The 27,852-nt window shown below is 38.3% G+C and overlaps 2 protein-coding genes across 4 annotated transcripts in view; both read left to right on the plus strand.

The window, feature by feature from the left end:
• Positions 1-1,837: 1,837 nt before the first annotated feature.
• On the plus strand, positions 1,838-26,858 carry ube3a (ubiquitin protein ligase E3A). Of its 3 annotated transcripts, XM_057840891.1 has the most exons (12): positions 1,860-2,005; positions 5,028-5,074; positions 5,158-5,399; positions 9,768-10,864; positions 13,274-13,418; positions 13,510-13,715; positions 16,362-16,526; positions 17,440-17,595; positions 17,679-17,752; positions 21,136-21,279; positions 21,340-21,476; positions 26,751-26,858. In XM_057840891.1, coding segments are annotated over exons 2-11 (2,352 nt in total). In that variant the 5' UTR covers positions 1,860-2,005; positions 5,028-5,072; the 3' UTR covers positions 21,461-21,476; positions 26,751-26,858. The 3 variants fall into 3 exon arrangements, with proteins under 3 accessions (XP_057696875.1, XP_057696874.1, XP_057696873.1); XM_057840892.1 differs by lacking the exon at positions 26,751-26,858 and having other exon boundaries at positions 1,838-1,863; positions 21,340-26,185; XM_057840890.1 differs by lacking the exon at positions 26,751-26,858 and having other exon boundaries at positions 21,340-26,185.
• Positions 26,610-27,852, plus strand: part of LOC130918806 (zinc finger protein GLIS1) — a 283,378-nt gene continuing 282,135 nt past the window's right edge. Inside the window, exon 1 of the mRNA XM_057840888.1 lies at positions 26,610-27,048. Within this exon, the coding sequence (XP_057696871.1) occupies positions 26,778-27,048 (271 nt within the window). The 5' untranslated portion in view covers positions 26,610-26,777. The remainder of the gene's footprint in view (positions 27,049-27,852) is intronic.

Here is a 27,852-nt window from a genome sequence, read left to right on the forward strand (position 1 = left end):
TTACTGAATGCTTATTACAGATGTCATAAAGTGTCATGCGGCAAATTATGCCACTAACTCCATTTATGTCCAGCTTGGATCGTTTACATCCAATCAAAAGTGAGATAAAAATTAAATTACAGATAAAGCAAAATTTACTTTGTACATTTTTAATCAACATAATTTTCGGATTATATTTTTCCCTAATTTTGAATCCTGCATCTTATAGTCCAGTGCATCTTTTTTTAAAAAAAATTTATGTGGGTTAATAGGTCACCTTTTATTTGACAGTAGCGTCGTAAGACTGTCATAAGACTGTCATAATTATGACATGACATAATCATGGTCATTACTGAATGCTTATTACAGATGTCATTAAGTGTCATGCGACAAATTATGTCATTAACTCTATTTATGTCCAGCTTGGATCGTTTACATCCATTCAAAAGTGAGATAATTTGCCAGATGACACTAAATAACATCTGTTATAAGCATTCATTAATGCTCATGACAGTGTCATGTCAGAATGATTGTCTTATGACAGTCTTATGGCGCCACTGTCAAATAAAGTGTTATCAAATACCATAACTAGCAGTTAATCAAACAGTAACTGAAGAAATAATTAGCATAGATGATGAATTTTTATTGTTATTTACATATGTAGCGCTGCAATCCATGCTAAGAGGCATGTTGGACGACAACAGCGTTGACAGCAAGTGGCAGCAGAGGTTGACTGTCTCCCCCAAGGGAGCAGTGATAGCCAAATGAAGCTTCTTGAAGTAATGAAGCTAATTGCAGTTAATTGGTTAAAAGCTTCATGGTGGTTCATTTGGTCTTCTGACAGTCTTATTTTGTAGCTGTCAAATAAATTGTTAGCGGTTAATATCTTTTGGTGTAAATATCCCATAATACAGTGAAGACAGCTGCAACTTATGGTCCAGTGCGGCTTATCTATGAACAAATGTCGTTTTCGTGTCAAATTTGGTGTGTGGCGGCTTATAGTCCAGTGCGCCTTATAGTCCGAAAATTACGGTACATGGAATAATAAATAAATAAAATAAATAAAAAATTAAAAAAACCCACTAAATACTAAAATACAACACACACACACACATATACATGATCACAATAACTACACTGAAATATTTGCAATTAAATTATATGAAATGACATATATTTCATATATGACTATGACTGTCTCCCCCAAGGGAGCTGTGATAGCCAAATGAAGCTTCTTGAAGCAATGAAGCTAATTGCAGTTGATTGGTTCAAAGCTTCATGGTGGTTCATTTGGTCTTCTGACAGTCTTATTTTGTAGCTGTCAAATAAATTGTTACCGGTTAATATCTTTTGGTGTAAATATCCCATAATACAATGAAGACAGCTGCGACTTATGGTCCAGTGCGGCTTATCTATAAACAAATGTTGTTTTCGTGTCAAACGTGTTGTGTAGCGGCTTATAATCCGGTACGCCTTATAGTCCGAAAATTACGGTACATGTAATAATGAAAGTTTAGATTTAAAAAAAAAAAAAAAAAAAAAAAAACACTAAATACATACAACACACATATACATGATCGCAATAACTAAACTGAAATATTTGCAATTAAATTCTATGAAATATTAAACGCAATATCTAAATTTGATTAGAGAAAATTAGCTAATTACATATTTTAAATAAAAAAACATTAGATATTTTAAATAAAAAAACATAACCATGAGCGCTATGCAAAAAGGACCATTTAAATCGGGGAAATAAACATATAATTAAAATTAATTACATGATTTTTTCCAGGCTTGTGTCTATGGGAGGAGGGGGTGAGAATTGAGTGAGGGTCCTCGCGTTGCATGCCGGGATACTATCACGCTCTCTCTGACAAGATGGTAGAGATATTCTTGAGTTTTATTGACAAAAGTAGTTCACCTTGACGTTGTTGTCACTTTTTACCACTAGTTTCAATTCATCTTACTCGAAAAGTAGTGCTTATTTCGTTTAGGTTTTAAAACGGAACAACATAAATAAACAGTGAGTGGACGGCATGTCGCTAAAACGTGTGTTTTTGCAGCGTCACGGACACACAAATGCTCGTATTGCCTGTTCACCTTGAATGGTTGTTGTGGTAAAGTGTGCGTGTGTGTTCAAGTGTTTTTAATATTTATGAAGCCGGGGTAAATATGACATTTTTCGATATATTTTTGCCGGTAGAAAGTCGAGTGAACTGTCACATTGCCCGCGTGACGTCACTGTTGTTTGGGGAGGAGGTGGTTGTTCAAGACAAGTGTTATTAATTTATTTTAGACAAGTGTTAAAAAAAAAAAAAAACACTTGTAAAGAACAGAAATTGTGTCATTTTAAACCGTTTGCTATTTTTGCTGTATTTATTTTTTTTACTAACAGAAGGTGCTTGTCATCTCGCCATTTTTGCATTTTAAAATTCCATGTTTTTTTTGTTTTTGTTTGTTTTTTTGCTCATTTATGTTGTAAAACAACAAAAACAAATACAATACTAAGTACGTGTATTGCTAATGGTTAGTTTTTTCAACAGCCACCATAGAGCGCTTCTACAGTAGCCTACTAGTTAAATTAAAATGTAATTGTTCCCTGTGGTCAGCTGAGGTTATTGCCACTTATTAAAAATCCAAACTGTGTCATTTATCCTTTGGATTGCAGCAAGCCATTAAACGCCTCGTTCAGAGACTGAGAGCATTACAACGAATTGCACCAGTCTAAAAATAGATGGAAAACATAAAGTTTTGAGTCTAGAGCAGTGGTTCTTAACCTTGCTAAGGGTACCGAACTCCACAAGTTTCGCATGTGGATTCACCGAACCCTTGGAATTGGATAAAAAAAGCCTTCTTTTTTTTTTTCAAATTCAAAACCGATATATCTAAGCTAGCAAGCCAATCATTCAGCAAATTCCTGTTCAAAATTCTTTTCATTTTGACAGCATGTTTTATAAACAGGTCAAAATTTGAGACGACGCTGTCTGTTGTATCACTACATACCAAGTGCAAGTCAACCTTCCACTGAGCAAACCAGTGCCTCCGGCCATCAGATCGAGACTACAGTGGTATGAAAAAGTATCTGAACCTATTGGAATTTCTTACATTTCTGCATAAAATCACCATCAAATGTGAGCTGATCTTTGTCAAAATCACACAGATGAAAAAACTGCTTTAACTAAAACCACTCAAACATTTATAGGTTTTCATATTTTAATGAGGATAGTACTATGCAAACAATGACAGAAAGGGGAAAATAAGTAGGTGAACCATCACATTTAATATTTTTTGGCCCCCCCCATTGTTAGCAATAACTTAAACCAGACGCTTCCCGTAGCTGCAGATAAGTCTGGCACATCGATCAGGACTAATCTTGGCTCCACAAACCAGCTGTAGTTCAGTCAGATTCCCTGGATGTCTGGCATGAATGGCTGTCTTTAGGTCATTCCACAGCATCTCAATGAGTTTCATGTCTGGACTTTGACTTGGCCACTCCAGAATGTGTATTTTGTTCTTCTGAAACCATTCTGAAGTTGGTTTACTTCTTTGTTTTGGATCATTGTCTTGTTGCAGCATCCATCCTCTTTTTAGCTTCAACTGTCTGACAGACGGCCCCAGATTTTCCTGCAAAACATCCTGATAAACTTTTGAATTCATTCCTCCATTAATGATTGCAAGTTGTCCAGGCCCCGAGGCAGTAAAACAGCCCCAAATCATGATGCTCCCTCCACCATGAGGTGTTGATGTTGGTGAGCTGTTCCATTTTTCCTCCACACATGGCATTGTGTGTCACTCCCAAATAATTCAACTTTGGTTTCATCAGTCCACAAGATATTTTGCCAAAACTTCTGTGGAGTGTCCAAGTACCTTTTTGCGGTCATTAAACGAGCAATGTTTTTTTTTTTTTTTTTTTTTTTTTTTAGAAAGCAGTGGCTTCCTCTTTGGAGTCCTCCCATGAACACCATTCTTGGCCATAGTATTACATATAGTTGATGTGTGCACAGAGACATGGTCTGTGCCGGTGATTTCTGTAAGTCTTTACCAGACACTCTAGGGTTCTTTTTTTACCTCTCTGAGTATTCTGCGCTGAACTCTTGGCGTCATCTTTGGTGGACGGCCACTCTTTGGGAGAGAAGCAACAGTGCCAAACTCTCTCCATTTGTAGACAACTTCTCTGACTGTCGATTAATGAACATCCAGACTTTTAGAAATGGTTTGGTATCCTTTCCCAGCTGAATACAAATCAACAACCCTTGATCGCAGATCTTAACACAGCTCTTTTGACCAAGCCATGATGCACATCAGACAGTGCTTCTCGTCAAGACATTTCTTACCAGGTGTGTGTTTTTTAAGTGGGCAGAGCAGCTTTAAACTACTCATCAGTGATTGTGCACACACCCTACTGAAAATGTTTGGAGAAAAGTTGGTTTCAATTGCTCTTTAAGTCTCCTTAGGCAGAGGGTTCCCTTGCTTATTTTTCCCCCTTCTGTATTTGCTTGCATGCTATCCTCATTAAAATATGAAAACCTACAAATGTTTGGGTGGTTTTAGTTAAAACAGACACTGTATTTTCATCTGTGTGATTTTGACAAAGATCAGATCCCATCTGATGGTGATTCTATGCAGAAATGTGAGAAATTCCAAAAGGTTCAGATACTTTTCATACCACTGTAGCAGTTTAAAAAATTAAGTTGGGAGCAAACCAGTCCAAAACCTGGTCTAAAAAGCCACTTAGCCTTATTTAATCAGCGTACAAAAATAGGGCTCTGCGTTTCTTTACATTTGCCGAACCCTTAGACTTATTGAACCCCTGGGGTTCGATTGAACCCAGGTTAAGAACCACTGGTCTAGAGTAAAACAAATCTTTCCTACATTTTATGATTCAAGACAGTAAAACTACGGAGCCTTAAAAGTTTTTTTTGCGTGGCCAAAATGTCGTCAGAATATCGGTGCATTTTGCTATAAACTATTGAATTCTACCAAAGAACCAGGTACTAAATTCAAAACCAGCGAAAGTAATGTATTATGTATAATTTTTCTTTCAGGGGTATTGTCCACTGGGCCTTTGGAGGGTTTCCTAATCCAGCCGAATGTAAGTCATTTTGCATTGTTCTTAATATGCAAACAAATCAGACTAAACCCATCTAAATACTGTAAATATCTTTTTGGTAACAGGAACAGATCAACAGCAAAGAATCTCATAGAGCGCTACTTCCGGCAATTGACAGAAGGCTGTGGTAATGACGACTGCGACAATGAGTTTTGCGCTTCATGTCGGCATTTTAGACCACTGGATAAAAACATGGCGGCGGTCCGAGCGGTACGGCTGTGTAAGAGTAATGCCAAGCTTTGTGATGTCAAAGTGGCGCAGTCTGAATTGGACGTTGAACCATTGGATCAAAAGGAGGACTTTTCAGGTACTGTGGAACTGATTTTGACTCTTTAAGAAATTTAGAAGACATTTTTTGTAAACACTGTAGATTCCAGGTGTCAAACTGAAGGTTTGGAGTAGAGGTCGGCCAATAACGATATCTAAAAAAAAAAAAAAATTGATTGCACATTGCAGATATCCAAAGCCGACTTCGTCAGTCAGTATACTTTTACAACACATAGATTATGAAAGGCATTTTTTTAGAAAAAATGCTTCAACAGCTTCAAATTTACAATGACCTGAGACCTAAAGGATTGGTGTAGAGTTACCAAACCAACAAATGCACACTTCTTTTTATGATTATACACACTCAGCAAGAACATTACATTATTTTGAAATAATTAAACCCACCAGGATGTCACCACGAGGTGTAAAGAAGTGATACTTGAAGAGGATGCTTGCCATGCTAAAGCTAATGCTAACATGAATGCTGTCCTAACGCTATGAGTCACATTTAGAGTGTAAGGATCACTCAATAAACACCTAAAAAGGCTAAACCAACATTGCATATTGTCTAATGCAAGAAAAATGAAAATCTGTATATCAATATTTACAAAGCGGGCAAGCCTGATCCTTTCTTTAGTAGCCTGCCATCAAGCTGCTGTAGGGTCCTTCCGGGGTTGTACCATCAGTTAGCGGCGGCCACAGATGTCCACACAGATGCCTGGTCAAAATTAGAGATGCCGCTCGATCGGGTCCGATCACGTCATTTTCAAAGTATCGGAATCGGCAAAAAAATATCGGCTATGCCTTTTTTTAATATATATCCTATATATTTTTTAATTCAATCGTTTTCTAATTTTATTTAACGTTACAGACATAATATGTTACACTCATCCAGAGTCTTTAGTTTAGGCTTAAGATAGGGTTATCAAATTTATCCCTATAACGGCGGTAATTAATTTTTAAAAAAATGTATCACGTTAAAATATTTAATGCAAGTAATGCATGCACTGCACGACCCACTCACACATTGTCGCGCTCAATCTGTAATGGCGCTGTTTTACCTATATAGAGAGATAAATGGCAGCGTAAAATGAGTAGAATGAATTTTGGCAGCCTTTGGAGCCCTCTTTAAATTGGCTAAAGCCTTACAATCCCGCTCCCTACGATTAGAAATATCAAGGGAAGCAATGTGGGTAAGCAAGGTAGCAATTGATCTTTTCCAACGCAGAGAAGATATATCAATTGGTAGCACTACGCACAGTCATGGTTCCACTTCCCATCATGCATTTGGGCATGGCTACAGTATCATTTACTGAAAGCTCAACAAATACACTAGATGGCAATATTTAGTCACAATATACAAAGTCACATTTATCCTTTAAGTATTACAAGTCTTTCTATCCGTGGATCCCTCACAGAAAGAATGTTAATAATGTAAATGCCATCTTGAGGATTTAATGTCATAATAAACAAATACAGTACTTATGTACTGTATGTTGAATGTATATATTCGTCCGAGTTTTATTCTTTTTTTTTTTTAATGCATTGCCAAAATGTATATGATCGGGAAAAATTATCGGGAATGATTGGAATTGAATCGGGAGCAAAAAAAAAAAAAGCAATCGGATCGGGAAATATCGGGATTGGCAGATACTCAAACTAAAACGATCGGATCGGGAGCAAAAAAACATGATCGGAACAACCCTAGTCAAAATCCTTTTTTATATTTCATGAATACTCTTATTTTAAAAAGGGAATATTTTCAGATTTTTCCCATAGTTTTTTTTTTTTAAATAAAAAATTACAAAATGACTGAACCAAAGACAATGTTTTTTCCATTTTTTAAATTTTTTAAATTAAAAAAAATGTAAATGTTAAAAAATAACAAGAGAACATTTTTTCCTTTTTAAATAAAAACAAAACAAAATATGAAGAGAATATTTACTATAATGTAGTGAAAATTATATGGATATACAGTGATCCCTCGTTTTTTGCGGTTAATCGAAAATCTGCGAAGTAGAGGCGGAGTCTTTTTTTTTTTTTTTTTTTTTTTTTCAATTCAGATTTAGCATTGGAAAGAGATACATATAAAACATGTTTTTTCCCCTTTTCTACCCAAAGTATAATTTTAAAAAAAGTTTCAAATTTAAATGTTACTGTCCCACTGAATTATTTCTAAACAAGAATAGCGTAGCAAAATGCTTGTCTTTATTCAGCTTCATTGAGTGAGTCCACTCAAATCCACTCACACCGCTGAGACTAGCCTCTCATCACTCTCACTCTCTTGTCACAGCACATTATCGCTATTGTTTAACAAGCTAAACGATGATTGACACATCTGCGCTATTAAACTTTTTTCTGGGAAGATGAAACCAGCACCCCTGTCACTCATCATTAACTTTAACAAGCAAACTTAGTCTCCAGTTGCCTGCTGAGCAAGAAAAGCAGCAGGAGGGAGAGTAAGAGGCTGTATGTGATCGGATCGGGACATCTCTGTAAAATACTGTATTTATTTATTTGTTTTTTATTTGAAAAAAAAAATCCGCGATGGACTGAGGGCGCCAACTTTAAAGCGCGAAGTAGCGAGGGATCACTGTATATGTAAATCTAAAACGAATAAGGGAATATTTGCAAGTAAGAGTCTACCAAAATGAGAAATTTAGACAATTTTTATGTCAACAAAGTCATTCAATTCTTTTGACAATCAATTAGTTGTCAATTGATCGATTCATCATGGAAGCCATAGTTAGTAGAGCCGATCGATCGGGTCCGATCAAGTATCGGAATCAGCAAAAAAATATCGGCCATGCCTTTTTTTAAATATATATATTTTTAATTAAATCGTTTTCTAATTGTATTTAACATTACAAAAATAATATGTTACACTCACCCAGAGTCTTTAGTTTAGGCTTAAGGTAGGGTTATCAAATTTATCCTGACAACGGCGGTAATTAATTTTTTTACAAATGTATCACGCGTTGCTCAACCCACTCACGCATTGTCGCGCTCAATCTGTAATGGCGCCGTTTTATCTATATCGAGAGATAAAAGACAGCGTAAAATGATTAGAGTGAATTTTGGCAGCTTTTGGAGCCTTTTTTTAGTTGGCTAAAGCCTTTTTAAATTCCTCTCCTTACGATTAAAAACATCCTGGCAAGCGAAGTGGGGAAGCAAGGTAGCAATTGATCTTTTTCTTAACACCTTACGTTACTTCCCAACGCAGAGAAGATATATCAATTGGTAGCACTACGCACAGTCATGGTTCCACTTCCCATAATGCATTTGGGCGTGGCTACAGTACCATTTACTGAAAGCTCAACAAATACACTAGATGGCAATATTTAGTCACAATATACAAAGTCACAAGTCTTTCTATCCGTGGATCCCTCTCACAGAAAGAATGTTAATAATGTAAATGCCATCTTGAGGATTTATTGCCATATTAAACAAATACAGTACTTATGTACTGTATGTTGAATGTATATATTCGTCCGAGTTTTATTCATTTTTTTCTCAATGCATTGCCAAAATGTATATGATCGGGGAAAATTATCGGGATTAATTGGAATTTAATCGGGAGCAAAAAAAAGCAATCGGATCGGGAAATATGGGGATCGGCAGATACTCAAACTAAAACGATCGGGATCGGATCGGGAGCAAAAAAACATGATCGGAACAACCCTAGTCTGAACCATTTGTTAAGAACATTCTAAAAAAACTATTTTTTAGCATTTAAGCTAGCGGAATTTTACTATTTAAATCAGCCAAAAAAATATTCAAATTAAATTTTGTTGCTTCGAGTATTCGTTTAATTAAAGTGACGTTGTAATGGTTTATTTGGAAAGTGTTTGCATTTAGTTTTATTGATTAGGGTGGATACACTGCCCTACGGTCTGCCTCTTTTCACATGGCTGAACCCAACTGCTCACTGTTAAGGCCAACGTAAGCTAGGTTTTTGGTCGCGCTAATGTTTTTTAATGCATTCATAATTTAGTTCATATGTATATTTGTCTGAAACATATGTTAAGAGCATTCTAAAAAAACTTTAGTATTTTATAGCATTTAAGCTAACGGACTTTTTCTATGTAAGTTAGCCAATTGTTCTTTTGTTGTACATAGATCCTCATTTTTTAGAAAAAAAATATTATACCGTTTGAGGCTCAGCTCAGGTATTTTAATTTTTCATGTTCCTTATCGGATTACTCGATTATTTGAACTAACTAGGCCATCGATTAATCGACTACTAAAATATTCTATAGCTGCAGCCCTAATTTATTTACTTATTTATTGTGTTAATTGAAAAAAATACTTCCGCGATGGGCTGACTACCACCTCAATTTGAGTCAGGAAAACTGCTGATTAAAGCCAATCTTTGTTCATTTAGTTTTCACTTTGTTTTTGGCTCTAGATGTCCATTACTTCACAGAGAACACGGTTTGTATGATTCTCAGTTCGTGTGAAGAGGACGGCGACTACTCCGCCCTCATCCGCGTTGTCGGCCGGGTTTTCTCCAATGCCAACGCCCTGATGAAAAGTTTCCGTAAAGATGAACCAGACTCTGCCGGGGCTTCAGCTGAACTGGGCGCCTCTCTTGACATTGACTCTGTCCGGCGTTTCTACGAGCGACTCCAGACCATCGAGCTGGCCGAATCTGCTCTGGTCAACGCTCTCGTCTACCTCACTCCCAACGTAGAGCTGGACCTGGAGTACCTGGAGGCGTATGAGACCAACCCGGATTATTTGAACATCTTCATAATTCTGATGGAGAATACAAACCTCCACAGCCCCGAGTTCCTGGAAGTGGCGCTACCGCAGCTGTGCAAGGCAATGAGTAAATTACCAGTGGCCGCCCTGGCCCGGCTGTGCAACCTGTGGTCCGGATACGAGCTTCCGCATGTTCAACGCATGATGGAGACCTTCCAGCAGCTCATCACATACACCGTAGTTAGCCATGAGTACGACAGTGAGCACCTGGTCAACGACGACGAGACGGTAGTGGCCGCCTGCAAGTGTCTGAAGGTGGTCTTCTATGCCAGCCTAATCGGCGGCGAGGTCGATGTCGAGCACGACGACGAGGACGACTTAGACGTGGTCAGTTCAGATGAAGTTAGTGTACATGAACTTCTAGGTGAGGAACGGCTCTACAAAAAGGGTCCTCATGTGGACCTACTGGGGAAAGAACTAGGGGTCCGAGCAATCGACAGCAGGAAGCCCCTCATCCCGTTTGAGGACTTTGTCAATGAGTCTCTGAACGATGTAGTGGAGATGGACAAAGACTTTACCTTCTTCAAGGTGGACGCTGAAACCAAGTTCTCTTTCCAAACCTGCCCATTCGTCCTAAACGTGGTTACCAAGAATCAGGGGCTGTACTATGACAATCGGATCAGGATGTACAGCGAACGGCGCCTGACGGATCTTTACGGCTCTGTCCCGGGACAGCAGCCCAGCCCTTACCTCAAGCTCAAAGTGCGGCGAGATCACATCATTGACGACGCGCTCGTCAGGGTGAGCGATTAAATGTACCATATTTTTCGGACTACAAGTCGCACCTGAGTATAAGTCGCACCAGCCATAAAATGCCCAACGAAAAGAAAAAAAACATATATAAGTCGCACCGGAGTATAAGTCGCATTTTGGGGGGAAATTTACTTGGTAAAATCCAACACATAGAACAGACATGTCATCTTCAAAGGCAATTTAATATAAAAATTAGGGCTGTCAAAATTGACGCGTTACCGGTCGGTAATTAATTTTTAAAATTAATCATGTTAAAATATTTAACACAATTAACGCATGCGCGAAACGACCCACTCAAGCGTTGCCGTGAACAGACTAGAATGGCGGCGTTTGAAGTATATTGAGAGCTAACGGCAGAGACAAGCAAGTGGTGTGGACACAGGTGTTACCGGCACCCCCCACGGGGGCCGCTGTTGTTTTCAATGTGACCGGCATTGTCAGATTGAGCAGTGAGGAAGAAAGTGGTCGAGCGAGAGAGTAAGTGCGCAGTTAGCGCAGGCTCAAGTGCTGCGTCCCCCACATGCTTTTGTTTTGTTAATAAAAGTACCCAAAAAAAGCCATCCAATGCCTCTCGATGTTTATATGTACGAACCGAGCCAAACGACGACATTGAGCCAACATGAATCCGTCTATAGCACCGCCAATTACCAAGAAGGGTGAATTGGTAACCCAGGCATCTATTGGAGCAGCACTATTTAATGGAATAAGCGGTGGCATCTCTTCCACAACTGTTATAACTATTGTGGCAAGCAACATGGGGAAGAATAACTGGAAATGATTTTTTTCTTAACAACATGTATTGTACTCAATGCAGAGAAGATATACCATTTGCAGCAACCACTGTGACTCATGGTTGCTCAAATTCCCATCATGCATTTGGGCAGTTAAGAACATTTAAGTCGCTACAGTATCATTTAGTAAAAGCACAACAAAAGTAATATTTCCTATTTCCTATATTTCCTATCTCTCAAAAATAAAATAATGTTCACAAAAAGAAAAGCGCTCAATGCAAAGAGATCTGGCATTCCCAATCAAAATAGCTATGCAAAATAATACTCTATTCAAACATTACATTTAGCTCAACAAATACACTAGATGGCAATATTTAGTCACAATATACAAACTATTAAAATTACTATAACTTGTTTTCACATGTATCTTTTAAGAATTATAAGTCTTTCTATCCGTGGATCCCATTCACAGAAAGAATGTTAATGTTAATGCCGTCTTGTGGATTTATTGTTATAATAAACAAATACAGTACTTATGTACAGTATGTTGAATGTATATATCCGTCTTGTCTTATCTTTCCATTCCAACAATAATTTACAGAAAAATATGGCATATTTTAGAGATGGTTTGAATTGCGATTAATTACGATTAATTAATTTTCAATCTGTGATTAACTCGATTAAAAATTTTAATCGTTTGACAGTCCTAATAAAAATACAATAGAGAACAACATGCTGAATAAGTGTACAGCGTATACAGTGCATGAACAACGAAATGCGAATATACTGTCCTCACCAGGACGCTACGGCTCGGTCCTGGCTATTCAGCAGGCTAAACTCCCAAATGACGACACTTGGCGTCTGTATAATTTGCTGAATCAATATCGTCCTCGATTCCAAACAGGTTCACTTCAACGTAAATAAATGATAATTCGGTGCTTTTACAGCAATGAAAAAAACGCTTAGCATGCGTTCGCTAGCATTAGCACATCGTTCAAACAACAACGCAACTGGCTCTAAGTGTCCGATCGTGGGTGGAAAACACAACAACAACAACAACAACAGAAAAGATGATACACACAGGCGTTGTCTCTGTAGAGATATTTTACAAGCATAAACAATGAACGTAGGTTCGCAGCCGTGTTTCTCTCTCGCTAACTCGCCCACTCACTCAGAGCTACGTAGCTGTCGGTCTTCTTCTGGCGTGTGAGCGCTCTTCTTCACGTAAACAAGTGCGAGTGCGCCCTCACATGGGCGTGAAAGCGCCACAAACTAAAAGCATGCATTTCAATATAAAAAAGTCAATAATACAATTGAACACACATTGCCAAAGGCAGAATGCGAACGTGGCCATCGCTATTAAGAGTTATTCAGATAACTATAGCATAAAGAACATGCTAACAAGTTTACCAAACCATCAGTGTCACTCCAAAACACCAAAACAACATGTGAAATGATATCATAATGTGTTAATAATTTCACACATAAGTCGCTCCTGAGTAGAAGTCGCACCCCCAGCCAAACTATGAAGAAAAAAAACCTGCGACTTATAGTCTGAAAAATACGGTACACCTATTCAGTTTTAGAGTTTGTCATTCATGCCAGGATTAAAGTCCTTGCAGGGATTGCTCTACTATCGAAAAGTTTCTCATTACCTTTGTCGTAGCTGGAGATGATCTCCATGGAGAACCCATCCGACCTTAAAAAGCAACTCTTTGTCGAGTTCGAGGGTGAACAAGGTGTGGACGAGGGTGGCCTTTCCAAGGAGTTCTTCCAGTTGATCCTTGAGGAAATTTTTAATCCTGACATTGGTAAGACAGAAGTGTACAATCAACCAACAACTGATCTCATCGGTATTATATCGTAATCTAACTTATCCGCTGCTTTGACTTTGACTCATAGGAATGTTCACCTACGATGACGACACCAAGCTTTTTTGGTTCAACTCATCCTCCTTGGAGACGGAAGCCCAGTACACTTTAGTGGGCATCGTGCTCGGCCTCGCCATCTACAACAACTGCATCCTGGATGTGCACTTCCCCATGGTGGTCTACAGGAAACTCATGGGCAAGAAAGGCACCTTCTTGGACCTCCTTGACTCACATCCAGTACAGTTGCCTTTGCTTTTCTTCCATGTACAGTACACTCATTTTAGTAGGGCTGCAGCCATCGATTACTTTAGTAGTCGATTAATCGATGAACTAGTTAGTTCGAATAATCGAGTAATCGGATAAGGTACATAAAAAAATTAAAACACCTCAGCTGAGCCTCAAACGGTATGAAAACTAAATAAATGAGGATCTAAGTACTAAGGGTGTCAACAATAATCGATGCGGCGATGCATCCCGATGCAGGGCAGGGACGATTCGATTCGATGCGGGCAACACACTGAATCGATTCAGCGCATTTTAAAATATATAAGTACGTTCAAAAATCTTCCCTGCGCAATTCCGGTGATGCAATGGATTTGGTTTCCCCATTTGTATTGTTATTTTCATGTTTACCTGTAGAGAGAGCTACTTTACATTCAAAGCAAGCCAGAAGAGGTTAGATCGGGCCTAAAAAATTCCAGCCCAACCCGACACGGCCCGCTGGTATTGAAGCCCGACCGGCCAGATCAATTAACTATAGATTTGCATGCCCGAGCCGAGTGATGCGGAAAAAAAAACGCAGCAGCAGCAATTTATTTTCATTTCTTCAAGTTTTCTTACTGTTTAAATTGTCTACATATTTTTATAAGAGTTATAAAAGCATTTACACAACGAAATAACGCTGGGAAAGTTTAATATAAAAAAAAAACACGGTTTTGCAGACACACAGAGGAGAAGATTCGAAAGGATCACATTTGCCTTTGTGTGCATAAATAAAAGTGTCTTTCCTAACAAATTCTCAGTTGGCAGACAAAAAACGGAAGTTTACACAATATTTAAATAGTCTACATATTTTTAAGAGATTCATAAAAGCATTTACTCAACAAAATAACGCTGGGAAAGTTTAATATTTAAAAAAAAAACACGGTTTTACAGACACACAGAGGAGAAGATTCAAAAGGATCACATTTGCCTTTGTGTGCATAAATAAAAGTGTCTTTCGTAACGAATTCTCAGTTGGCAGAAAAAAAAAAAAACGCAAGTTTACTCAATATTTAAATAATCTACATATTTTAAAGAGATTTATAAAAGCATTTACTCAACAAAATAACGCTGGGAAAGTTTAATATTTAAAAAAAAAACACGGTTTTACAGACACACAGAGGAGAAGATTCAAAAGGATCACATTTGCCTTTGTGTGCATAAATAAAAGTGTCTTTTGTAACGAATTCTCAGTTGGCAGGAAAAAAACGCAAGTTTACTCAATATTTAAATAGTCTACATATTTTTATGAGAATTATAAAAGCATTCACACAACGAAATAACGGGAGGAGGAGAAGAAAAAGAGGGCTGCGCCACAGCCCTCTGCGCATTTAAAAAAAAAAAAAAAAAAAAAATTTATTAGTCCGGCGCGGCGGCCCGACCCGACCCACCCAAACGTGAATGCTTAACATTTTGGGTCGGGTCGGGTTCGGGCACAAGATCTAACCTCTATGCAGGGGGGACGAGGAACCCAAATCCGCTTCCTCACCGGAGTAACGTCACAGACAAGCGCAGTTGTAATCGAGAGAGCAGAGAGAAAGGACATAACATAACAATGGCTGAAACGGAGAAAGAGGGAGCGAGAAATATTATAGATATAAGATAGGCTTGGCCTACATTTTACTTTTGTTCTACATTGCAATTTAGTTGATGTTTTGTTTGCAACTGAACTGATCCCTGGATTGATATTGCGATAAAGATGCTGCTGCACTACAATATTTTCTTTGTCGTTTTCTTTAATATTTACTTGAATATTTTTATTGATGGGTCGTTGTGACTAAAATACTGTGACTGTTATTACTGATTTTGCACAGGAGTTCAGATGTTGCACTGTGTGAAAGGCTGCTACTGTGTGTAAAAAAAAAAAAAAGAGAAAGCCCTGGTCTCATTCAAAGCACCAATTAAATGCTGTGATCTTTTTTTTTTTTTTTTTTTTTTTTTTTTTTTTAATATATATCTGAAAGTATTTTCATTTGACTTCAACCAGGAGTGACACAAGAGCCAATAAAAAGTTGTTTAATGTCCGTCCGCTTGTGTTGGCTCATGATTCACGAAAAATATGCTTTGCTTTAGAATTTTAATGCATCCCAGGCTTTAATGCATCGCAATGCATTGCCGAATCGAACCGAATCGAATCGTGACCCTCTGAATCGAATCAAATCGAATCGTGGCCCTCCGAATCGTAATCGAATTGAATCGTGAGGGTAGTGTCGATGCACACCTCTACTAAGTACAACCAAAGAACAATTTGCTAATTTACATAGCAAAAGTCCGCTAGCTTAACTCATTCACTCCCAGCCATTTTCACCGGAGCAAGGCCCTTCGCTCCCGGCCGTTTTACTGGATTTTGACGGATTTTGCAAGGCCCACAGAAAATTTTATTCTATTGCTATATACAGTGGGGCAAATAAGTATTTAGTCAACCACTAATTGTGCAAGTTCTCCCACTTGAAAATATTAGAGGCCTGTAATTGTCATGTCATGTCATTGTCAATGTAACTATGTACGTGTAAATCCACATTTTTTTGTTCTTAAAAAACATTGGAGTAAGTCGTGTCTTATGTCAAAGTCAATTTAGCATTCTCAAGGACAAATCAAGTAACAGTCAACTTTGTGTTGCAGGTTCTCTACAAGAGTCTGAAGGAGCTGTTGGACTACACTGGCGACGTGGAGGCGGACATGTCGCTCACCTTCCAGATTTCCCATACAGATCTTTTCGGAAGCCCTGTGTTGTATGACCTCAAGGAGGAGGGCGAAGACATTCCTGTTTCCAAGGAGAACAGACAGGTAACATGAAACTTTTCAAACAAAATCTTGAGCAGGGCCAAAAACCAAAAGTGTTTTTTGCCATGTGGCATTTTTTTTTTTTGCCATTTGGCAATTTTTTTTGCCATGTTGCAATTTTTTTTTCCCATCTGGCATTTTTTTTACCATGTGGCAAAACTTTTTTGCCATGTGGCAATTTGTTTTTTGCCATATGGCTTTTTTTTTTTGCCATGTGGTAAAATGGATTTTGCCATCTAGCATTTTATTTTTCGCCATGTTTTTTGTTTGGTATGTGGCAAAATGCATTTTGGTTTGTGGGGGGTTATATGGCATTTTTGGGGGTGTATGGCTGTTTTGCAGGCCATACAAGTCCATGCCATTGACGGCTTCTGCACGTCCAAATTTTACTTTCATTTTAAATGGCAGAAAAACATATTTGGCTGTGATTTTTGACCATACACTTTACATTACAGCGTATTGACAACCATCTGACACTCAAGTCAGGCTATGCCATTTGGGACGGCTATGCACGTCCCAAATTTTCATTGATTTTAAATGGCAGAAAAACATGTGTGGCTGTGATTTTTTACCATACACTTTACATTACAGCGTATTGACAACCATCTGACACTCAAGTCAGGCTATGCCATTGACGGCTATGCACGTCCAAAATTTTCATTGATTTTAAATGGCAGAAAAACATGTGTGGCTGTGATTTTTGACCATACACATTACATTAAAATGCCACATGGCAAAAAAAATTTGCCACATGGCAAAACAAATGCCACATGGCAAGAAATGCCACACATCAAAAAAATCTTTGCCACATGGCAAAACCCATTTTGCCACATGTCAAATACCACTTTGGTTCTCGCCGTCTCTCAACAAATGTGTGAAAAATCATGCTAAATTACTCGACACATTTTTTTCACAGGAGTTTGTGGACCTTTACGCCGACTACATTCTGAACACAAGCGTGGGGAGGCAGTTCCGTGCGTTTAAGAAAGGTTTCCTCATGGTAACCAGCGAGTCCCCGATGAGATACTTGTTCAGGCCCGAGGAAGTGGAGTTGCTTATCTGTGGAAGCAGGGTGAGGAAGTACACTTTTATTATGTAACCTTGCTTTTTTTGTTGTTGCTCTTTTTATAATGTGTTTCCCTCATGGTATGACAGAAACTTGACTTTGAAGCCTTGGAGAAGACAGTAGAATATGACGGAGGTTATAGCAAGGACACACAAATTATCAAGTAAGGCATGTTTGTCACGCAGAATAGTTGTATCTCTATTGAAATGAATGAAACCAAACGACCCAAATTTGGTTTCGGTGGAATGGTTAAGAAATGGCTATGAGTGGGGCTGCCATGACTAATCAACAACTAATTGGCTGCTGGATTAATTGCTGAGGTTTTTGTTAGCAAATTGATTGTTTGGAGACATTATTGACCTAAAAATTTCCAAAGGGTTTAGGGTGTTTTTAAAGACTTGTAATTGTAACCATTCTTTGTTTTTAACTTCAATTTTTTTCCGTCTTTTTTTTTTAATTTCAATTTTTTAGTCTTTTTTTTTTTCCCCATGGAGATTTTCTATTGTTATCTGAACCTTGAGTCTGTTCCCTACCCTACCCTACCCTACCCTACCCTACGCCTACCCCAACCCCAACCCCGACCCTTACCCTCGTCTTCTTTTTTTTTTTTTTTAACTTCAATTAACTTCAAGTTTTTAGTCTTTTTTTCCATAAAGATTTTCTATTGTTATCGGAACCTTGAGTCTGTTCTTTACCCTACCCCAACCCCTACCCTTACCCTCGTCTTTTTTTTTTTACTTCAATTTTTTAGTCTTTTTTTTCCCATAGAGATTTTCTATAGTTATCTGAACCTTGAGTCTGTTCCCTACCCTACCCTACCCTACCCTACCCTACCCTACCCTACCCTACCCTACCCTACCCTACCCTACCCTACCCTACCCTACCCTACCCTTACCCTTACCCTTACCCTCGTCTTTTTTTTTTAACTTCAATTTTTTAGTCTTTTTTTTCCCCATAGAGATTTTCTATTGTTATCTGAACCTTGAGTCTGTTCCCGACCCTACCCTACCCTACCCTACCCTACCCTACCCTACCCTACCCTACCCTACCCTACCCTACCCTACCCTACCCTACCCTACCCTACCCTACCCTACCCTACCCTACCCGCTCAAAGAAATGAGAAACTTGAATGTCTGTCTAATTATATAATGTTAAAATTAAGAAAATAACTATTATTATATAAATATTCTAAAAATAAAAAATAAAAAATAAAATAAATAGTCCTTTAGGTAAGCCCAAACCCACAGTCACAGCTCAATATTATTACCATCAGAACAAAAACAATTGAATTACTTTTCATAAAAAGCACGTGCGTATGACTCGTATCATGCTTACATGATACACACACTCTCCCTCTAAACTCAGACAGTTTCGAGAGAGAAAAAAAGACACATTTTACCACCGCTAGACACACTAAACACGCTGGAGTTAACTCTCGTAGCTGGTGCGAAACGTTCATGACAGTGTTTGCTAACCTTTAATTTTGTATAAATGCGAAATCATAATGGAAGTATTGCCTCGAATATATACATTCAACATACAGTACATAAGTACTGTATTTGTTTATTATGACAATAAATCCTCAACATGGCATTTACATTATTAACATTCTTTCTGTGAGAGGGATCAACGGATAGAAAGACTTGTAATTCTTAAAGAATAAATGTGACTTTGTATATTGTGACTAAATATTGCCATCTAGTGTATTTGTTGAGCTTTCAGTAAATGATACTGCACCCATTTAACTGTTCTGCCCAAATGCATGATGGGAAGTGCAACCATGACTGCGTAGGGGCACCAATTCATATATCTTCTCTGGGTTGGGAAAGAACGTAGGGTGTAAAGAAAATGATTAACTACGACCGTTTTTCCCCACACTACCTCTCATGATGTTTTTAATTGCTGAGAGAGGGATTGTAAGGCTTTAGCCAAATTAGTGCTGCAACGATTAATCGATTAACGCGAGTATTCGATTAGACAAAAATATTCAAATTAAATTTTCCCGCTTCAAGTATTCGTTTAATTAAAGTGGCGTTGTAATGGTTTGTTTTGAAAGTGTTTGCCTTTAGTTTTATTGATTTAGGTGGATACACTGCCCTGTAGTCTGCCTCATTCACATGGCTGGATCCATTTGCTCCCTGTTAAGACCAACATAAGCTGAGTTATAGTTTGAGCTGTTTTTGTTCATGCATTCGTAATTTAGTTTAAAGGTATATTTAGCCAATTTTTGTAGGAATATGTGTCTGAACCATTTGTTTAACAGCATTGTATAAATATTTTTTTTTAAAAAGTTGGTATTTTTATAGCATGTAACCTAGCGGACTTTTACTATGTAAGTTAGCCAATTGTTCTTTTGTTGTGCCTCATTCACATGGCTGGATCCATTTGCTCCCTGTTAAGACCAACATAAGCTGAGTTATAGTTTGAGCTGTTTTTGTTCATGCATTCGTAATTTAGTTTAAAGGTATATTTAGCCAATTTTTGTAGGAATATGTGTCTGAACCATTTGTTTAACAGCATTGTATAAATAATTTTTTTTAAAAAGTTGGTATTTTTATAGCATGTAACCTAGCGGACTTTTACTATGTAAGTTAGCCAATTGTTCTTTTGTTGTACCTAGATTTTTATTTATTTATTTATTTATTTATTTTCTATACCGTTTGAGGCTCAGCTAAGGTATTTTAATTTTTTATGTTCCTTATCAGATTACTCGATTATTCGAACTAAGTAGTTCATCGATTAAGTGACTACTAAAATAATCGATAGCTGCAGCCCTAAGCCAAATAATAAAAGGCTCCAAAGGCTGTCAAAATTCTCTCTACTAGTTATACGCTGCCTTATAGCTCTATATAGGCAAGTCAAGGCAAATTTATTTATATAGCACAATTCAACACAAGGCAATTCAAAGTGCTTTACATCACATGAAGATCATAAAAATCACATTTAAATCAATACATCGTAAAAACCAAGACAAAAGATCGCATTTAATCACAAATAGAATAAAAATAAATAAATATAAATAAAACAGAGATAAAAATAAAACAAAAACTACTACTACTAATAATAATTTAAATCAGCAATGGAGAATATATAGATAAAACTGCACCTTTATAGATTGAAAGCGATAGTGCGTGAGTGGGTCGTGCAGCGCATGCGTTAATTAATTAACGTGATTAATTAGAAAACATTAATTACTGCTGTTAACGCAATAAATTTGATAGCCCTACTTTAAGCCAAAACTACTCTGGATGAGTGTCAGACATTTTGTCTGTAACGTTAAATACAATTAGAAAACGATTTAAATAAAATATATTTATAAATTAAAAAAAGGCATGTCCGATATTTTTTTGCCGATTCCGATACTTTGAAAATGACGTGATCGGACCCGAACGATCGGGATGCCGATTGATCGGGACATCTTTATTGATAAGTGTTTTATCGCCATATCGTGAGATCATCATTATCGTGAGCCTTATATCGCAAATCATATCACATGATGAGGTACCCAGAGGTTCCCATCCTTACTCATGATGTTTGCTGTTCTAGGGATTTTTGGGAAACGTTGCACTCATTTGGAGACGAACAGAAGAAGCTGTTCCTGCAGTTCACCACCGGCACGGACAGAGCACCTGTCGGCGGACTTGGCAAGCTCAAAATGATCATCGCCAAAAATGGCTCAGACTCCAGCAGGTATCCTATACCCCTCCCGATCCGAAAGATACCACATCACACCATGGTTTTGTCTCGCAGGCTGCCGACGTCGCACACCTGCTTCAACGCGCTTCTCCTTCCGGAATATTCCTCCAAGGAGAAGCTGCGAGAGAGACTTCTCAAGGCAATCACTTACGCCAAAGGCTTCGGAATGCTGTGACGTGGCTGTCGTGGAGGTATTGTTTTGGGAGTACCAACCAAGTATTCCTTCAATTCACTAAGGGGTGCCTACTTCTGCGAACCTGTGCCTCAACAAGCTTTACGACTTTGGAACTCTTTTTTTTTTTCTTCTTCTTTTTTTCTTTCTTGTTTTTTGAGTGATTTTCTTGTTTTTTGAGTGATTTTTGGTTCTTCACTGACTGCCGTTGGCGGCGATCGCTGCCAGCTCCTCCCAGTTCAACTGGATTGGACGGCTAACGCCATCATTGGCACTAAAACAATCATTCACAAGGTCAATTGCAGTGCAAATTTTCTGAATTCTGATCATTTGAAGTGAAGTGTTTAAGGGGATGTTCAGAATTTTTGACATCAGGCTTAGGTTTAATTAGTCGGTGGGAGTGATTTTAACAAATTCCGTGTAGTTTGTGAGTTATTTGTTAGTTTCAGGGCTCCAGAGTGGCTAAGCTAACACGAGTCAATTGGGCTGACTTAGCATGCCAATAAAAAACAACATATGCACACATTGTTGGCTATGTTTTCAGCTAAAGTTATTAAAACTTAGCTTTGCATGTCAATAAGTGCAGTATGAACAGAAACATTTGTAATCCAGCAGCTCTGCATAGGCGCAGAGTGGAGTGTTATCACCAGAGGTTGCGCTAGACTTTTTCGTTGTCTGTCATTTTGACTGACAGGGACATAAAAATCCAGTCATAATCTATTTTTACCCGTCACTTAAATTTTTAAAATGACTATATCTTGATGCAGTCACTATATCTATATACACAATAATACAATAATACTTTATAATATAAAGTAACTAACTAGTGCAGTCATGGATTACAGTAAGCAGGCCAGTACTGTGTTTCCAGATATATTTTTATTATATTATGTATATACAGGATATATATATATTTTTTTATTCCCCCAAGTGGGACCTTCCATGATCCTAATACATTTAATAATACCTAATACATTTACCGTAATTTCCCGAATATAAGGCGCACCCGTGTATAACGCGCACCCCAAATTTACTTGTAAAATCTAGGGAAAATTATTGTACCAGTGTATAACGCGCACCCTAATTTTAGCACCAATAAATAGAACAATACAAGAAAACAGAGCTCGTGTACAGATACAGAAATGTCATTTTACTGTCTGGTGAAACACAGCACAAGCATAGCACATTGGTAGTTAAAAACATTACCGTAAACTGACAAAATGTACAGTAATAATATGATCTGATAACTTCTTCAACTTACCGGAATCCAGGAGAAAACAAAACAGATATGACTTTTCTTTTAAAGGCTGCTGTATAATTTGCTCGTTTCATCATGTTGAATAAATGTTTCATCCACGGATTGATACGGTAAAATGAAAGTGAGAACGTTAGTCAGAAATCCGAGAGAGCTCATCGCTGTAGACACGACAGTAACAATAGAAACTATTGTTATTTGGGTTTGAGTTTCCCGAGGGACAGATACAGTTGACGGACACAGGAAGTCTGTGTTGTATTACGTTTGTTATGGTCCGAGTTGCGGAGCTGCAATAAACATTGACTCAGATGAGTTCAAGAAACTAAATTCTGTGCTTTATGAAGAGTGAAAAAAGCAGAATTTAACACAGACGAAATCATTCGACCGATCAGAGTGAAGTATTACCGAAAGAAAATAGTGACATCACGTACCGTAATGGTCGACAACGGATCGCCGCATAAGTTTCTTCAACACAACATGGCCGTGTCAATTAAAAACAAATCGGTTTTTATATATATGTAATATATATATATCTCTGTCTCCATCCATTTACCCGTGTATAATGCGCACCATGATTTTACAAGTTGATTTTGGGGGAAAAAAGTGCGCGTTATATTCGGGAAATTACGGTAATAATAATAAAATATTATATAATTCCATTATATATATATATATATATATATATTTTAAATTTATTTATTATTATTATTAAATAAAAATGCACATTGATACGACGCACATAAAGGCAACTTTCAATTTTAAAAAAAATCGTTAGAAAGTTGTATGGACTTACAATCCGCTAGCTTGTTGTTTCCTGTTGTCTTCCGAAATACACCTGGGTGACGTCGCGTCAAGTGTTCGTTCATAGCCGACGTGCTACCGTGGTATGCGAGCTCAGCTTAGCAAAAAGAGTACACACAGTGGTGGCACCCTCCATATTTTCCTTGAAATAATTTCAGGCTCTGGCTAGTCTGGTCCGCTTTTTTGGCTTTATGCCGCTTTCACCGTGTTACCAATTCTGCCCTTCTTGGTAATTGGCGGCGTTTTCAACTGCTCGCCGCAGTGAGGAGTGAACCGGCGATTCACTTGATTCGTTGTCATCCTTCACTGCATCAGTCCCTGTTTTTTCACCTCTTTTATCAACACCATCGTCGTTTTGGGGCTTTTTGAAGAAACTTCGGACACTCAGTTGCCTTGACATTTTTGCGAGTAAGGCCAACGACGTCATGCATCAAGAGAGACAATTAGCTAATTAATATGCTCACTCGCCACCCTGTGGTCTGGGGTGTGAATTGCAACCTGTCAAAATGACGGATTGACTTCAGTTTTTTCCGTCACCGTTGTAAAAAACCGGTCAACGACGGAAAATATTCGGTTAATGCGACCCCTGGTTATCACATCGTTTTTTTCCCCGCTTATTTTTTATGTCCTTGCCAGCAGTAAGTAACCAGTTTATATTATTCCCTGTTCTTCATAGAGAATTTGTGGAAGCTTTGCTTTGCCCTTTTCTTCTGTCTGTTTCCACAGCATCTTAAGGCACATTTCGCCATGTTGCCAGCTGTCAGTTAACTCAGCACACTGATGCTGCATCCGAGGAAGGTGGGAAGTCAGAGTTTCTAACCTCTGATCTGGAAAAATAACATCAGTACGCCTCTGCTATTTGATCGCTTATGAGAAATCAGGTTTGCTGGAGCTCAAAATCTCTTTTGATTGCCAAAATAAAAAACAACTTGTCGCGATCAGCCATCTTTGCTGTTCACATTAGCTTGGAACGCTTTGAGGTCACAACTGGTACCATCCGAGCGGCATAAGTCCGACTTCCCACCTTCCTTGAATGCAGTGTGAGCACGAGTGGCTGAAGCACTCCTCTCTATTGCGGTCGTATTACGTATCTAAAAAAATAGGCCTGCAGAATGAAATGAATTACGGCAGTTTGGTGTGATATTGTTTTGGCCGCATGGGTGTTTTGGAACAATCATCTGCAATATGAATTTTATTTGACTTTGATGGATCTGTTAATAGATCTGTATCATTTTTTATTGGCATGCTAAGAAGGGACCATTGACGCATGCTAGTTTAGCCACTCTGGAGCCCTGAAACTCACAAATAACTTCCAAACTGCATGGAATTTGTTGAAATCAACTCCACCAAATAGTTAAACACCCGCTAACTCAAAGATTAAGCCTAATGTCAAAAATTCTGAACTTCCGCTTTAAGGCTAAACCAAGTGTGTGTGTGTGATCAGATGGTGGACTCTTCTTCTGCTTGTTTGTGATGAAGTACCGTGATTTCCGGACTAAAAAGCGCACTGGACGAAAAATGAAAAAAATCAACAGAAACGCCGCACCTAACTGTAAGCCGCTGGTGTCCACGACTTGAACCTTGTTATATTACCGCGTTTCACCCATAAAATCCCCCCAAAATCCAGCTGTGGCCATTCACAACTGTGTCTTAACACTCAGTGATACATACTACATTGAGTTTTTGGATCGAAACAAGGTAAGTACGCGATAATATCTCGTTAAAGTCATGGCGTCTTTAATTCTGCTCTTTCATACTCTCACCTCCAGATAGGGTTTTGCTGTTTAAATTTAATTTTTTTTAAAATGCCATCTTGTTCAAAAATTTTCTTCCCCCAGAAAATTGAGATTTTAAGCTTTCCAATGATGTATCACACATGCATATCGGACAATTTTGAAAGTTTGCCAAATTGGGGGTCTCAGAGCAGAACTTCATGTCACATGAGTGTTTTCCCGCCATAAGCATGTTGAGTCGCTATCCAGCTTGTTTTCCATGTCTCCCTCCTTTAACACACCTGAATCAAATAATCAGGATTGTTATCAGGCTCCCACAGAGCTTGTTGATGAGCTGATGACCGGACTTGCAGACCCCCTGTTCTTTAGAACATAAATCCAACAGTGGGCAGAACACACGCACAAATACAGTAACACTGTGTATCTGTGGTTTTTTTTGTGTGTGTTCAATTTCACTGATCTCCAAAAAATATTGCAAAAACGCTTGTTCTTGAATAATTTTGGGATGCTGAATGCAAATCCGACTGTAGTTTTTTTTCTCCCTGCAAGTGAAGATTTTAAAAAAAAAAAAAAAAAATACAATTAAAAAATTATTGCAAGGCGGTATTTTTAACACAGCGGTTTTATAGCTGCCACTAAAAGAGAAACAATATGCAGCAAAATACCTGTAATTCCATGGTTTGACAACTGCAGAAAATATGAAAAGTGCTGTAAACGTCACTGCTGCCAATGTGCTCCAAATGTTGAAATCAGTCAGTTATGACAAACAAATGCTGACAACGGTTCAGAAAAAAGGAAACGTTAAATTAGTATTGGGTAAAAAAAAAAAAAAATAATATGAAGAAATGTTGACCAGTTTTTTCACAGCGTCAACTCTATTCTCTGGCTCAGTGTCCAAATACGCTATGAACGCTAGATGGTGCTGCAAAACAACATATGAAGACGAACGCTTGTTTTTACGATGAACTAAATTATGTTAAATCACAAAAATGCTGAAATACTTTACGTCATTTCGAGAATAAATGACATTTTGCCACTAAACCATTTTATTTACTATAATAAGACACTCACACAAAGGCCAAACTGAACTAAACTAACACCACATGAAATGTGTTCATATACTCTAGTTCTATTATTTTTGTTGTTAATTTATTATTTTAGTCGCTAAAATTGTTTCATCCAAATGTAGTTCATTTTTAAACGCGCGCACACACTCACACAAATCTCAGCCTTCGTCGTCATTGGTGCGCCCTATGGTCCGCATATCTGGTGTCAATCAGAACCGACTAGAGAGAGAGGGAGCGAAACCTTCAGAGAAAGGGAAGTGATGCTGATTTTCACACACAACAGAGGATGCTATCGATCAGCCTCCCACATCCTTCCAATTGACGGGCACATGCGTAAAAGCCCCCCACCTCCTTAAACCCTGACGATGAAGCGCCGATCGACGTACCCCACCTCGCCCCAAAACCCGAGCCCCAACTAACAGCTTCGCACCTCTCAGGTAACTCGTCCTTGGGAAAAGTTTCCGATGCAGAACTCCGCTCCAGCGCCGTCCGGGATGGTCAGCCACTGTCAGCCGACGTTCCCCGACTTCGGCGTCGGACGAGCGGACACGTGGGCGCGGCGCGCCGGGACCGTTGGCTTCGGAGGAGCTCACCTTTACCCCCAGCACGTCCACAACCACCACCGCGAGGACTCCGGCGCCAAGCGGCCGGTCGATGGCGCCGCCGCGCCGGCTGTCAAAGCGCATGTGGCCGCTAAAGCTCCGCGCTCCTGCTTCACTTTTCCTCAGCTGCAAGGTAGGAATACCGAGACGTCGGGTTCTGACCGTGACCAAAATGGATGGACAATTTGGGTGAATTTAAAAATTTGACAACATTTTAAGTAAATAGTGTTATTATATTAACCCTTTCAGGTAGTGGTCACCTCAAAAGTAGAAGACCTCTAACCGTTTATAGAGCAATTGACTATTTTTGTCAAGAAAACAGTAAATATTAGCAATTTTTATTTTGTTTTAAAAATTATTCATAATTTTAAATATACTGTAGTTACAAATAAACTCATTAACTAATATGTCAATAAAAGCCAAACTAATAGAATTAAAATAAATAAAAACAAATACACACTGGTTCAAACTGCCCTCAAGTAACACTCTAGATCCCCCCATCTCATTTCATGACATCGACGGCAATAGATGTCCAATTCCTTTAATTTGGGAGGACTGACCGTGAATGCTCCTCTTTCAGTGCCATAGATGTCGCTTGACTTTCAAACCAATATGACTGGAAGGTGATCATTCGATCTTCGCAGTCAAATTAGATTGGACGTCTACCACTGTCAATGGCCGCCAATGAGTTAATGATTGAAAGGGTAAAAAAAACAGTCATAAATTCGTGAATAAAAGGGTTAATACAATTTTAAAAACTAAGTTGTTGAGATTACAGCGTATTAACACTAAACAATAACACTAAAGTTGATTTTTTTTTTTTCTCTTCATAGTTCTCATTGCATGCCATTGATGGCAATAGATATCAAATTCATTCAAACTGGGAGACCTGGCCATAAATGGTCGTCTTTTTGTGACATTGACGGCACTTGACGTC

This window comes from Corythoichthys intestinalis, chromosome 7 (assembly GCF_030265065.1).
Source record: "Corythoichthys intestinalis isolate RoL2023-P3 chromosome 7, ASM3026506v1, whole genome shotgun sequence".
Lineage (NCBI taxonomy): Eukaryota > Metazoa > Chordata > Actinopteri > Syngnathiformes > Syngnathidae > Corythoichthys > Corythoichthys intestinalis.

What these genes read in the sequence shown, in the direction of transcription:
- ube3a (XM_057840892.1), top strand. An exon ending in TTGACGACGCGCTCGTCAGG is followed by an intron (nt 10,865 to 13,273) that starts GTGAGCGATTAA and finishes CCTTTGTCGTAG; the next exon opens with CTGGAGATGATCTCCATGGA. An exon ending in AAGGACACACAAATTATCAA is followed by an intron (nt 17,753 to 21,135) that starts GTAAGGCATGTT and finishes TTGCTGTTCTAG; the next exon opens with GGATTTTTGGGAAACGTTGC.